General features: G+C 45.5%; 1 protein-coding gene across 1 annotated transcript; it reads right to left on the minus strand.

Annotated features, from left to right (window-relative positions):
* Positions 1-5728: 5728 nt before the first annotated feature.
* On the minus strand, positions 5729-11473 carry LOC119287073 (O-methyltransferase ZRP4-like). The gene is made up of 2 exons (XM_037566577.1): positions 10633-11473; positions 5729-6232 (listed from the first exon to the last, which is right to left on the minus strand). The coding sequence occupies exons 1-2, from the start codon at positions 11425-11427 to the stop codon at positions 5933-5935; spliced, it is 1095 nt and encodes a 364-aa protein (XP_037422474.1). The 5' UTR covers positions 11428-11473; the 3' UTR covers positions 5729-5932.
* Positions 11474-13598: the final 2125 nt, after the last annotated feature.

Raw genomic sequence — 13598 nt, forward strand, 5'->3', positions numbered from 1 at the left:
TATTTTTAGAGTATTCAAGCGTAGAGGCCAGTAACAGATCTAACACCCATGGGCCAAAATTTTGTAGTTATTGAACCCAGCTTCCATGAATACTAGGACAACGCTTATGTGTTGCTATGGGCAACATTTAGCAATTTCATTGATGAATCACTGAAGAATTACTTGATATCATAGTTGATGTCCATGCATTACGAAGAAATATATATTACCGTGATGACAAAAAGCATAAGAAAGACAGTGGGAAGAGTTTTGGAAGAAAATGGAGTCTTTAGGGTTGCAACAGGGAATGAACATCAAATGTGCCAAACATATACCTTTAAGATCTGCATTCATGTTAGTTAATTTTTTTAATAATCAAAATAAATGATTTGCTTGATAACTAATTCAAATATGAGCTACCATGGCACATTATATTCCATTCATCTGCAATGTAGCCAAAGCCATAAGGAATATAATTGTGCTAAAATTCTCATCCATGTGAACACTACAAATTTTGATATATAAGTGAACATAAATAAGTGTGATGGCCATGATGATACCGAACATGGGAGTTTTTATCTTTGTATTTTTGCCCAAGCACATTGTAGGAGCGATTCAAAAATAGTGCAACCCATAGAAATGCTCATGATTATTAATGTTTTTTTGGAGAAAAAAAAACTCCAAAGTGCCTTGTTTGCCCACACTCGGCATGCATTCATTTGCACATGAATCACCTAATTTGGTTTACAACAAAGATAATGATGCCCTCTCAAATCAACACACTAATTAAGCAAGCAGGCTAGATTCGGCAACATGCATATTCTCAATGAAACGATGTGCTCTGCACAAAACTTCCAGGAAGCCTCGCAGGCCACCTCATACTTCATCATTTGTACTGCTACTGCTACAACTACATAGTCAAGTTAGATAAGTGATGAAGTATTTGTGGTTTACACATGTTTCTTCATGCGTGCACTTAGGATACCAATTTGTATACAAATAACATGAAACTAACTGTGACATTCATTATATATCCTTATAACATACATGACAACTCTCAAGTAGACACTATTACTGCTTCTAACAAAGCTGCAACAAAACCACAAACAAAACAACACTTGTTAGGAGCATCATGAGTTAATGTCTCGAAGGATACTACATCATTACAGACCCCTCCCCTCCCGCATCGCTCCAGCGGGCGATCGGGAGGGCAACCCTAGCATTGCCGGGGCTCCACCCCTCCTCCCCTTGCCGCTATCGGGTTTGCTCGGTCGGCGTCGATGATGGCAGGACCTCATCTCCCCTTTGCTGGTGGCGTCTGGCGCGGGCATGCAGTCTTTGGCTGGTGGCGGCTCGCTGGCGGTGTGGTGTGTCGTGCGGGGCACGCCCGGGGCTGGCTTGGCGGCTTGATCTAGCCATGCCAGATCTGCCTGTTAGCGCCTCGGGTGGCACGTGCCCTCCTACATGGTCGGATCCGGGCTGGAGCTCCCCTCCGATGGTCGCTGGCTCTGGATAGGGCTCTCTATTGCTTTGGTTCGGCGTGATGGTGGGTGTTCATGGTGAGCGCACAGGTGGTCGGTGTGGGCGCAACATGGCAGTCAATGTCCGACATGGTTGGTTCCACCACAAAGAACCTAACCATCTGACCTATGCTCAATTCACGTGCTATTATGAAGTTGCATAGAAGAATATGTTATGAAAGTGGAATGAATACTCTGGTATTTTTGTTTGTTTGTATGGCAGCCTTGATACTCCATATAGTTACACACGACAATGGTGAGGGTTGAACTACGATAGTATATGAAAAAGAAAGTCGTAAACATCATGTTATTAATGCGATTAAACATTTGAAACTATAGCTCTATAATCTGAATTGAATAAAGTTTCCATTTCAGTCAGCTATATCTCGTATCTTTTTATGTCCAAAATGTTGGGAAACATAGTAGAAAACAAAAAATTGCCTTTCGAACACCCAGGAACAATATGAAGGTGCATAAGAGGATTCGATCATGATCGTTACCAACTCCAAGTTGTAGTGGAAGCATACGAGTCGGTGTAGATCATACTTGGAGTCCCTTGAAACCGTCAATGAACAATCCCGCGAACTGCCCTCGAATGATCCCTCGAATCGAAGACCGAAAGCACGGCCTCTCTACAGTTTGCAAGCGTATGGTCTTCATGTTCAGGCAGTGCTTCGCCATCCAGAGCTAATCGCCGCTTGAGAATTAGAGGATAAGATTAGATCCACTCGGGGCTTTTAATTGAGGATTAGAGGAACTAGAACTAGCTCTGATTATCTCAATTAGAACTAGTAGTATTGGGCTAGAGGAGGCACCTAAAACTTGTGTATTGAAAATGGCCAATACCTCCACTATATATAGGTTAGATGGGAACAGAGGGGCAGCCACAAAGGAGGGAGAGCTCCTCCTTGGGGCGCCGGCCAAGGGGGGAGCCCCCCAACAAGGTAAGAGGGGGGGGGGGCAACTACACTTGGGCCTTTGTGGCCCAAGTTGCCTTCCACCCCTAGGCCTTTTAAAGCCCATTGATATTTAATTAATTATAAAAGTCTTCTAACAATTACTAAAGCCTTTTATTATTAATTTAACATCAAGATAAAACATTTTTCACATATATATTATTTATTGTAAATACCCGGCATTACCCGATAAACTCTGAAACCCTTCCGGTGACCCCGAAACGCTTCCGATTCCTCTCGGAACTATTTCGAATATTAACAAAACTATTTCATAAATAAATCCTCGATACTCTCGTCCTACTAACTCCCAGCAGATTGTGATTACCTTAATCTTGTGATCCCGTAGGTTCGATAAATCATAGACATGAACGGAACCCCTTCGTTCAATGACCGATAGCGGAACCGTGGACGTCCATATCGATCCCTATGATTACACGAATGACATTTGAGTGAACCTTTGGTTATCATGTGATGTTCTCTTTGCTTCACGGTACTTTACAAAACCTGAGGTGAGATATATTGGTATCCTCTTGAGTCATACACATGCTCACTATACTAGTCTCCTCGTTATCAGTTTTGTTCTTCTTTCTCGTTATCATGTTTCGGCATCCCCGTGACGAAGTCACCTATGTCTAGCCATACGATGATGGATGCCTTCACACTGAGAGGGCCCTAAGAATATCTCTCCATCTTCGGAGGAGCAAATTCCACTCTCAAGCTATCGTGCCCCTTGTCAAACTTTCCGATGAATCTGTAAGTTGTCATTATGATCACCAAGTTACTGATGACCTTTGAGAAACCCCAAAGTTCATCGTACAGTAAGAAGTGACTACGATACTCTGTGTTGGGGAACCTAGTAATTTCAAAAAAATTCCCTACGCACACACGGGATCATGGTAATGAATAGCAACGAGAGGGGAGAGTGTGTCCATGTACCCTCGTAGACCAAATGCGGAAGCGTTAGCACAATACGGTTGATGTAGTCGTACGTCTTCACGATCCAACCGATCCAAGTACCGAACGCACAGCACCTCCGAGTTATGCACACATTCAACTCGATGACGTCCCGCGAGCTCCGATCCAGCAAAGCTTCACAGGAGAGTTTCGTCAGCACGACGGCGTGGTGATGGTGATGATGATGCTACCGACGCAGGGCTTCGCCTAAGCACCGCTACGATATAACCGAGGTGGATTATGGTGGAGGGGGGCACCGCACACGGCTAAGGGATCAATGATCAATTGTTGTGTCTCCAAGGGGTGCCCCCTTCCCGTATATAAAGGAGTGGAGGAGGGGGAGGGCCGGCCCTCTCTATGGCGCGCCCTAGGGGAGTCCTACTCCCACCGGGAGTAGGATTCCCCCTTTCCTAGTAGAACTAGGAGCCCTTCCAAGTAGTAGGAGTAGGAGAGAAGGAAAGGGAAAGAGAAGAGAAGGAAGGAGGGGCGCCGCCCCTCCCCCTAGTCCAATTCGGACTAAGCATTGGGGGCGCACGCAGCCTCTCCTCTCTCTTTCCCCTAAAGCCCAATAAGGCCCATATACTTCCCGGCGAATTCCCGTAACTCTCTGTTACTCCGAAAAATACCCGAATCACTCGGAACCTTTCTGATGTCTGAATATAGTCGTCCAATATATCGATCTTTACGTCTCGACCATTTCGAGACTCCTCGTCATGTCCCCGATCTCATCCGGGACTCTGAAATACCTTCGGTACATCAAAACACATAAACTCATAATACAAATCATCACCGAACATTAAGCGTGCGGACCCTATGGGTTCGAGAACTATGTAGACATGACCAAGACACGTCTCCGGTCAATAACCAATAGCGGAACCTGGATGCTCATATTGGCTCCTACATATTCTACGCAGATCTTTATCGGTCAAACCGCATAACAACATACGTCGTTCCCTTTGTCATCGGTATGTTATTTGCCTGAGATTCGATCGTCGGTATCTCAATACCTAGTTCAAACTTGTTCCCGACAAGTCTATTTACTCGTTCCATAATACATCATCCCACAACTAACTCATTAGTTACAATGCTTGCAAGGCTTATAGTGATGTGTATTACCGAGTGGGCCCAGAGATACCTCTCCGACGATCAGAGTGACAAATCCTAATCTCAAAATACGCCAACTCAACAAGTACCTTCGGAGACACCTGTAGAGCACCTTTATAATCACCCAGTTACGTTGTGACGTTTGATAGCACACAAAGTGTTCCTCCGGTAAACGGGAGTTGCATAATCTCATAGTCATAGGAATATGTATAAGTCATGAAGAAAGCAATAGCAACATACTAAACGATCGGGTGCTAAGCTAACGGAATGGGTCAAGTCAATCACATCATTCTCCTAAAGATGTGATCCCGTTAATCAAATGACAACCCATGTCAATGACTAGGAAACTTAACAATCTTTGATCAACGAGCTAGTCAAGTAGAGGCATACTAGTGACGCTATGTTTGTCTATGTATTCACACATGTATTATGTTTCCGATTAATACAATTCTAGCATGAATAATGAACATTTATCATGAAATAAGAAAATAAATAATAACTTTATTATTGCCTCTAGGACATATTTCCTTCACTCTGATAGTCTAAGGAACTAAAATCACAAGTTAACACTCCATGTTATAACAATTGACTTATGATGATATTATCTCAAAGTATAACAAACAAGTTTGGGTCAATTCAATATGACCGTTCTTCTAACGTCATACTCTCAATGTTGTTTTGAGAATATCGTTACACTTCACAATATCTCAAGATCCAGAAAACGTGATCACCAATAATACTTGAGCTATCTTAGAGGCGGGACAATGAATCTTATTTTACCGTTTATCGTTCTACATGTGCATATGAGTTTTCCACTGAATCACATATTCCAGGATCACAACAGTTGTAGCATAGAATATAAACTCTAAATTATGAACACGGAAATATGATAATACAATATTATTGCCTCTAGGGCACACTTCCAACACAAATCTTGATGGTATGCATTCATAATGGCCTTCATTTGTCATGCCATGTTGCTATATGCCAGCTCTTGGGGTCTCATTGTGTTTAGTTTTCTTCCTATGCATCGGCAGGTAAACTGGGAGAGCGGGATCACACAGATGAGCTACCAACAAGCGCATCTGAATGTGTTGGGCAGTGGGCGCCCTCTCATGTGTCGATGTGGCACGCTCACTTCATGAACTTCATTGGTGTTGGTGTGTTCGTCGAACCCGTCCGTGTGGAGTGCGTGCATGAGGGACAAGGTATTCGTGGAGTATGAAATTCATACCGGATTCATGTCTTTTGTGAGCAGGCCAACGGTTTTGACTTACCACAATGGGGTATTGTAATGTAGTCTTTAGCTTAGAAGCCCACACTCCTCTTGGGAACACAACACCCAAATAAATACGAAGCACACACACTAGGAGTCTAGGACTCCAACAAAACGTACTTCACCAATCTAGGGTCAAATGTTCATGGGTAAACCTCAATGATCGATCTCACACCTAGAATGGGTGTGATTTTGTAGTCGTTGAATTCAGCCTCGAAGATTATCTTCTTCCACTCCTGCTCATCTCGCTCGACGCCATTGATGAACATGATGAAAAGGTCAAACATGACTTGTGTCTCTTTGTGCTTCGGGTCCTGCGGTCCTGCACCAATCACCATGTCGACAATTATCACCTTCCCTCCTGCATCTTTTGGCGCGATGGCTTTCTTGCAATTTTTTAGTATCTTGATGCAGTCCTCGTCACCCCAATCATGCATGACCCACTGAAATAGTTGAAGGTGGTGATGAGCATTAGTTGACAACATGCTAGCTTTATAGCTATATCTTCCCCAAAATGGACATTGTGATCGTAGACTCTAATGGAGCACTTTAGCTATATGTAAGTCCCTTGAAAATTGATTTTGTGTAAGTCGTATTTTTGGCCTTTGATTTTTGCTTCTTTTTATCCTGCCGTTGGTTTGGGCAAGTTGACTGACCACATATTTAGGTTAGTCAATTCAATAACGGGCTCAAGCTCATTACCTTTGCGACCTAGCCCCCCCCTCTCTCTCTTTGTTCTTTTCTGTTTTTATTTTTTTATTTTTTTCTTTCTCCTTTTCTTTTTCTTTATTATTATTATTTGTTTTTGTGGTTATCTTGGGATGTTTGGGTGAGTGCAAATGTATACACACAAAATATATGTGAAAATGCACATTATTTGATTATTCTTTGCATACTACAAAAAATGCAATTTCAGTGTAAAGTTGCGTCCAAGTTTTTTTCTCCATTTTTTGTTCTTAAAAAGTAATATCAATGCCGCTAATTCATTGGTTCTTATAAATCTTCATTGTTTTGATTTTATTTCTAGTTATTATCTTATTATCTTTTTTTCTTTAAGGGTAATACCAATGCCGTTAATTCCTTCCTTCTTAGTAAACTTCTTTTTGCAAAAATTCCACTATTATATACTTATTCTTACATATTTAAAAAAACACAAAATTTGTGTATATTTGTGCAAAATTTCCTTTTTTGTTTTAGATTTTTTTTCATTTTCTTTCTATTTAAAGGGTAACACCAATGCCACTAATTCATTTTTTAGAAAAATGTATTGGTCTAATTTTGTTTTATTTTTTAAAGGGTAATACGGAAGTCACTAATTCATTCTTTCTTATAAAAAATTATTATTATTATTTTTAGTTTATGTTTCATTTATTTATTCTTTAATGGTAATATCAATGCTACTAATTCATTCCTTTATTTTCTTATTTTTGAAAAAAATTCCACTATTATATGATTATTCTTGCATATTTGGAAACATTGCAACCTTTGTGTATATTCTATGCAAATTTTGTCACTATTTTTTAGATTTTTTTTCTTATTAAATGGTAATACAAATGTCACTAATTCATTCTTCCTTAAAAAACCTCATTATTTGATTTTGTACTAAATTGGCGACAATTAATATGGATTGAAGGGAGTAGTTTTTATTTCATTTTCTTTCTTCTTAAAGGGTAATACCAGAACCACTAATTCATTATTTCCAAGATCATTATTTTGAATTATTTTGAGTTTTTATTTCATGTTTATTCTTCTTAAGAGGTAGTACCAAAACCGCTAATTCATTCTTTCCTAGAAAACTCATTACTTTGCTTTTGTTTAGTTTTATTTCATGTTATTTCTTATTAAAGGGTAATACCAATGCCACTAATTCATTCCTTCTTAGAAAACTTTCTTATTTTTTAGGAAATCCCACTATCGTATGTTTATCATTGCATATTAAAAAAAGCAATTACGTGTATATTGTGTGCAAATCATCATTGTTTGTTTTATATATGTTTTATTTTATTTTTTCTTAAAGGGTAATACAAATGCCACTAATTCATTCTTCCTTAAAGAACCTAATTGTTTTGATTTTGTCTTAGGTTTTATTTCATTTCTTCTTAAAGAGTAATAGCAAAGCCACTAACTTATTCTATTTTAGAAAACTTAATTATTTAGATTTTTAGTCTTATTTTATTTTCTTCTTCTTTAATGATATTGTCAATGCCACTAATTCATACATTTTTAGGATACTCCCCCTTTTTGTGAAAATTGCTCTATTATATGCTTGCTTTTTCATATTATAAAAAAATCACAATTTATGTAAATCGTGTCCAAATTTGGCCCCTTTTGTTTTAATTTATTTTTCTTTCGTCTTGAAGGGTTATTATTTTTATTTTTTTACTGGGTATTGCATGCATGTATTTGGGGTACTCCTATATATCCATCACCAAAGCCTTAGCCGTGGGTTTTTTTCAGTGGAAAAAAGGTGGACTAATGGCAATGCACGTGGGATCCTGCTATTTTTTTTAAAAAATAACACAATTTTTTAATAAATTCGAGAAATATTACGCCGTTTCGAATTTTTCAAAAATAATATAGCTTCTTCCTTAGGGAAGCCGACGGGCTGCTGTCGGTTTTGGTAGGGCCAACTGGAATCCTATCGGCTTCGGCGAAGCCGATTAGTATCCAATCAGCTTCGGCAAAGCCGACTGGCCAATCGCTGGCGGGCGGTACGTCCAGTCAGATTTAGTATGGCTATTTAGCACATTGGCTTCGGCGAAGCCAATTAGATCCTATCAGCTTTGGCAAAGTTGATAGGTGCATCTTTTTTAAGACTGGCCGGCGTGTCAGCATGCGGCCTACGCCGACTGGCAGTGTGCAGGGTGGCCCAGCCACTTATCGGCTAAGCCGTGGCTGATTGGGCTTCTGTCGACTACGCTCAGGCCGACTGGGCCCTATTGGCTTCTCCGTGGCTAACAGGAGGCAGTCGGCTTCGGTGCGGCCGAAGCTATATTATTTTTGAAAAAAAAAATAGACGACGTAATATCTCTATAACTTATAAAAAAGTGTATTATCTATGAAAAATTAGCTGGGATCCTTGCATGCATGACATGAGAAGTAGTAGCAAACATGTACTACACGTCGTATTCTGCAAGTAACAAAACATGCACTGCATTCCAGCTCCATACTGATGCGTATGCCTTTTTTCCGATTAGATGCTTATGCTATTTTGTCATTGCACACTTGGACCAGTGGTAAAAAAATAGTTGTAAGAAACATGGTGAGTAGTTGGCTGATATTGAGTTATATGAGCTATATGGCGACGTGTTGCATTTGGCCTCATTTGCAGTTATATAGAGCTGCTTTCCGTGTCCGCTGCAAAAAAAGGCTGCTTTTCGTGTGTATGCATGCGTCCGTAGACGGTAATTAAGTTAGGACGACGATAACTATCACACGTTTGAGGGTTAAGGGATCTGCCTACACGTTTTGTCTGGTGTGAGGACTAGCCCACACGTCTATGTGTGGGCAAAACAACTAGCGCCCACATGTTTCTTTTTTTCTTTGCGGTCCCTCTCACACGCCTACGTGTGGACAAAATGCATAACGCCCACACGACTTCTCTCAGCCACCTACCTCACGGTCCCGCACGCCCCGCGTGACAGTCACTCCGCGTCCCCGCAGTTGCCATGGTCCGGACCTTCTTCAATGTCCGTTTAACTATAGTTGCCATGTCGTTGAACTACAGTTGCCATGTCGGACAACTACAGTTGCCATGGTTGCTCAACTGCAGTTGCCATCTCAAGTTGCCATGTATGGTCTGGTTTACTATAGTTGCCATGATTTGAAAACTTTAGAGGTTGCCACCTACTAACACTAAGCAGTTGCCATGTATGGTCTGGTTTACTACAGTTGTCATGATTTGAAAATTTTAGGAGTTTCCACCTACTAACACTAGGCAGTTGTCGTGTAGCACTACAAAGAGACATGGCAAAACAACATGTTCGGGTAAAAGAGAGAGTTGTCATCTGCTTACAAGCACACTAGGGCAGTTGCCGTGTACCCTGCAAAACACATGGCAACTGACATGTTCGGGTAAAAAAAAGAGTTGCCATCTGCTACACTAGGGCAGTTACCATGTACTCCCTCCGTAAACTAATATAAGAGCGTTTAGATCACTACTTTAGTTATCTAATCACTCTTATATTAGTTTACAGAGGGAGTACATTGCAAAAAGCATGGCAACTGGCAGCTTGGGTGTGGGAGAGGAGACGAGCGTGTGGGCGAGATGGCAAATGCCCACACGCCAGCCCTTGTGCGTGAATGAAAACTGACGTGTGGGCGAACTGCTAAACGCCCACATATCGGCCCTTCCGTGTGATGAAACGGATGGGTGACCGTGTGAATGCCCACACACCCGCCCAGTTCTACGTGGCACCACAATCATGCCAAGATTCGTGCACCCACAAACAGACGCGGATCCATGCGTGTGGGCGAGATGCAAACGCTCACATGTGTGCGCATTAGTATTTATGTTAAGTTAATGTACGGGTTGCCTATTAGGAATTGACGAGGTCTGTAAAGCTGCTGATCAGCGATAGAGCCGCGTTGAGCTCGGGTGAAGAGGTGACTTGTCTCCTATTCCTTAGTGGAGAGGGACAGACGCTGATTTTTTGCATAGAATTATCCTATCTTTTCAGTTCTGTAATGTCAATATTTACGTGGCTTGTAACTGAATCTTTATTTTATAATAAGACACGTATTATCATGAAAAAAAACAGCATGAAGGGGAGTAGTCGTTGCATGCATCAGCTCTAGTCGCTCCCCTACGGAGTACCAATATTGTGAACACTAGTTGGCGCACCTTGAGGAAGACAGCATCGGCCGGTGGAATGCTCTCGAACATGTCGCCGGCGATGTACTCCACGTCGCTACCGCTCGGAGCCTTGGCGACGACGTGGGCGAGGTCCATCACACTGCACTTCACGTCCGGGAACGCATTCGAGATGGCTTGTGCCGCTCCACCGTGCCCCCCGGCGACGTCGACCAGGGAGCCTATCCCCTGGAAGACGGCCCCGCACTCCCTGATGGCGATGTCCATGAGGAAGCTGCTGTCGGAGACCATGCCGTCGTTGACGATTGCGTTGTACGCCGGGTCCGAGTTGGCCAGCTCCCAGAAGGTCTTGCCGTGCTTCAGCTTGAAGAGGTCCGGTTCCGGCAGCTCGTGCTGGAACCAAGTCCCGAGGTCGGAGAACGGGGAGACGAGGTTGGTGTGGAGGAGCATCTTCGTGATGTGGACCATGTTCACCGAGGCCGAGCAGACGAGGAGACGGGACGCCGGCGTCAGCGCGTAGACGGCCTCGCCCTCAACGCCGTCGTCCCTGGGGTGTTCGACGCTGAAGATGCCGGAGACGATGAGCACACGCATGAGGCGGCGCAGGCAGGAGATCTTGGTCGGGTGGAGCGTGGCCGTGGTGGCAATCTGGGAGAGCGTGGCGGCGCCGCCTTGGCGGTGGATGGCGTCGGCAATGCCGAGGTCCAGGGCAGACTTGAGCGCCATGGACTTGACGTAGCTAAAGGTGTGGTGCCAAAGCTCGAGCTGGGCATCCAGCAAGCCCTGGTCGAGGATGTGCTGCTCCCGGGTCCGGGTAGGCGCCATTGGTACTGTTCTTGATAGATGTGGCTTTTATGGGTGGACTAGACAGAGAACAGAACACTGTTTATTTATAGATGGGTTTCAGAATTACTTAGAATGGGCCGGCCGGCTAAAATTTACACCGGTCGCCTCAGCAACTCACGCGTTCAGTAGTCCCACATCGTGGAAGCCTCCCGTTTACCTTGACCCTCCGTCTGCCTTATCTCTTGGACCCAAATATCTGGCTGACATTGTCAGGAAGTCACCCTGAAGCGAACCATTGCGAATGTCTTCTTAGGCCAATTCCACCGCGCGCCCCCATCCCGTCCGGCCCCGTTCGTTTGAGGTAAAAAGATAAACCAGACAAACAAGCGCATGACGGCCTGAACCTATCTGGTCCGTTTTGTGTCTGGGCCGACCCATTTCAAGCGCAAACATGCATCGAATTTGGATCGCGGTGGACAACAAACGGACGCGATGCTCGTCCGCGTCAGGGCCGCGTGGCAGACGGCCACCTACCTCCCACCTGCCAACATCAATGCACACGCGCGGCCGGCCTCACCTGTCATCCGCCCAGGCGCACGGTCGCCGTCCTTCTTAAATGGGGAGACCGTGGACCGGTCGTCGTCTACACTTCCCACTCCAGCCCGCTGCCTCCTCGAAACCCGGCACCCCCAAACCCTAGCCTCTCCCCGTCCTCAAGCTTGCCAGCCGGCCGCCTCACAACCATGGGGTTCTGAATCCACGGCCGCAAGGGGAAGCACGACCGCGAGGCCGGCTCCTCCTCGGGACGCCGCTGCGGCTCCGTGAAAGAGGAGGCCGCCATGCCACTGCGCCGGGCCGCCGGGCCTGCCCCATTCACCATCGGCCCTAGGGCCGCCAGCGAGCACAACCGGCAGTACATCAACGCTGATATATGCCGGCGCTATTGGGAGACGAGGACGCCGGTCCCGTGGAGCGACGTCCACCTCCCCAACAACTGGCACCTCTCGGCCGACCGGGTCCCGATCCCGCCGGTCCTGATGAGCGGCCGTGCGCGTCGCGATGAGATCAAGCGCCGCCGCTGCCTCCTCCCCGACGACCTCTACTACGACGATAGGTACGCCCCCGACTCCGTGCTCTGGGATGCCTGGCTACAGGATGAGCACGACGTGCGGCGCGCCTCTTACTTCGCCGCCACGGTATCGGGGCCGTGACGGCCACGTCGGGAGGTGCGCGGGCGTACGCGGGTGCGCAGCCTCACGCCCACGCCGTCGCCTTCTCCATCTCCGTCGCCACCTCCACCTCCTCACATGACAGCGGAGGAGGAGGCCCGACTCATGCAACATGTCATGGAGGACTCCATGAACACGCACGATGAGCGCCAATGGGCGGGCCTCGAGGTGACGATGGCCCTCTCTGCGGTCGGCGACGTCGCCATCCCCGAGCTGGAGATGGCGAGGAGGGAGGAGGTGGTGGAGGAGGAGCCGGTGGTCTTGTTCCACCCGGCCCTGGTTGGCCAGCACTGGAGCTGGTCGTGCTCGGCTCCGGAGATGGCCGACACCGTGCGGTTTGTGAACTGGTGCCCCACGCCGCCGCGGTCACCGAAGCGGGAAGCGTTGCCACGAGAGGAGGTGGTGCAGGCACCTCCCGCCTTCCAGCCCGGCCCCGTCTACCACGGACCGCCGGCCCATCTGTGGACGCCGCTGGAGTACGTCGACCTCGTCAGCGACGACGACGACACCGGCGGCCACGACATCGAAGGGCACGGCAGGAGCGCGCGGGCGGCGTTTTTCTATTGTTAATTATGAGAATGTGAACCGTGGAACTGGACCATTTTGTGGCCGTGATGCTTAATTTTAATGTTTAATGTTTTTTATTTGCTTTATTTACTTTTTCGGCATTTTATTTTAGTTTTTATATTTTTTTAATCACGTCCACCCCAGACATGATTTGGGGCGCGGCCGCGCGTTGGGCGCACCCACAACCCAACAAACAAAAGTGGACATGGGCCAATTCATTGCCGCCCCCAAACAGATGAAATCCGACCAAACTGGACTTCCGTTTAGGGTCCTGCGGTGGAGTTGGCCTTATTGTTTCGCCCTCTACGGGATACACGGGACCTCATGCATGCATTTCTATCCCCACATAATAGTGTAAAAGATGGACATGGGCTAGATCCATATTACACTGTCTGATTCAGCCAAAAAAATGTC

This window comes from Triticum dicoccoides, chromosome 1A (assembly GCF_002162155.2).
Source record: "Triticum dicoccoides isolate Atlit2015 ecotype Zavitan chromosome 1A, WEW_v2.0, whole genome shotgun sequence".
Lineage (NCBI taxonomy): Eukaryota > Viridiplantae > Streptophyta > Magnoliopsida > Poales > Poaceae > Triticum > Triticum dicoccoides.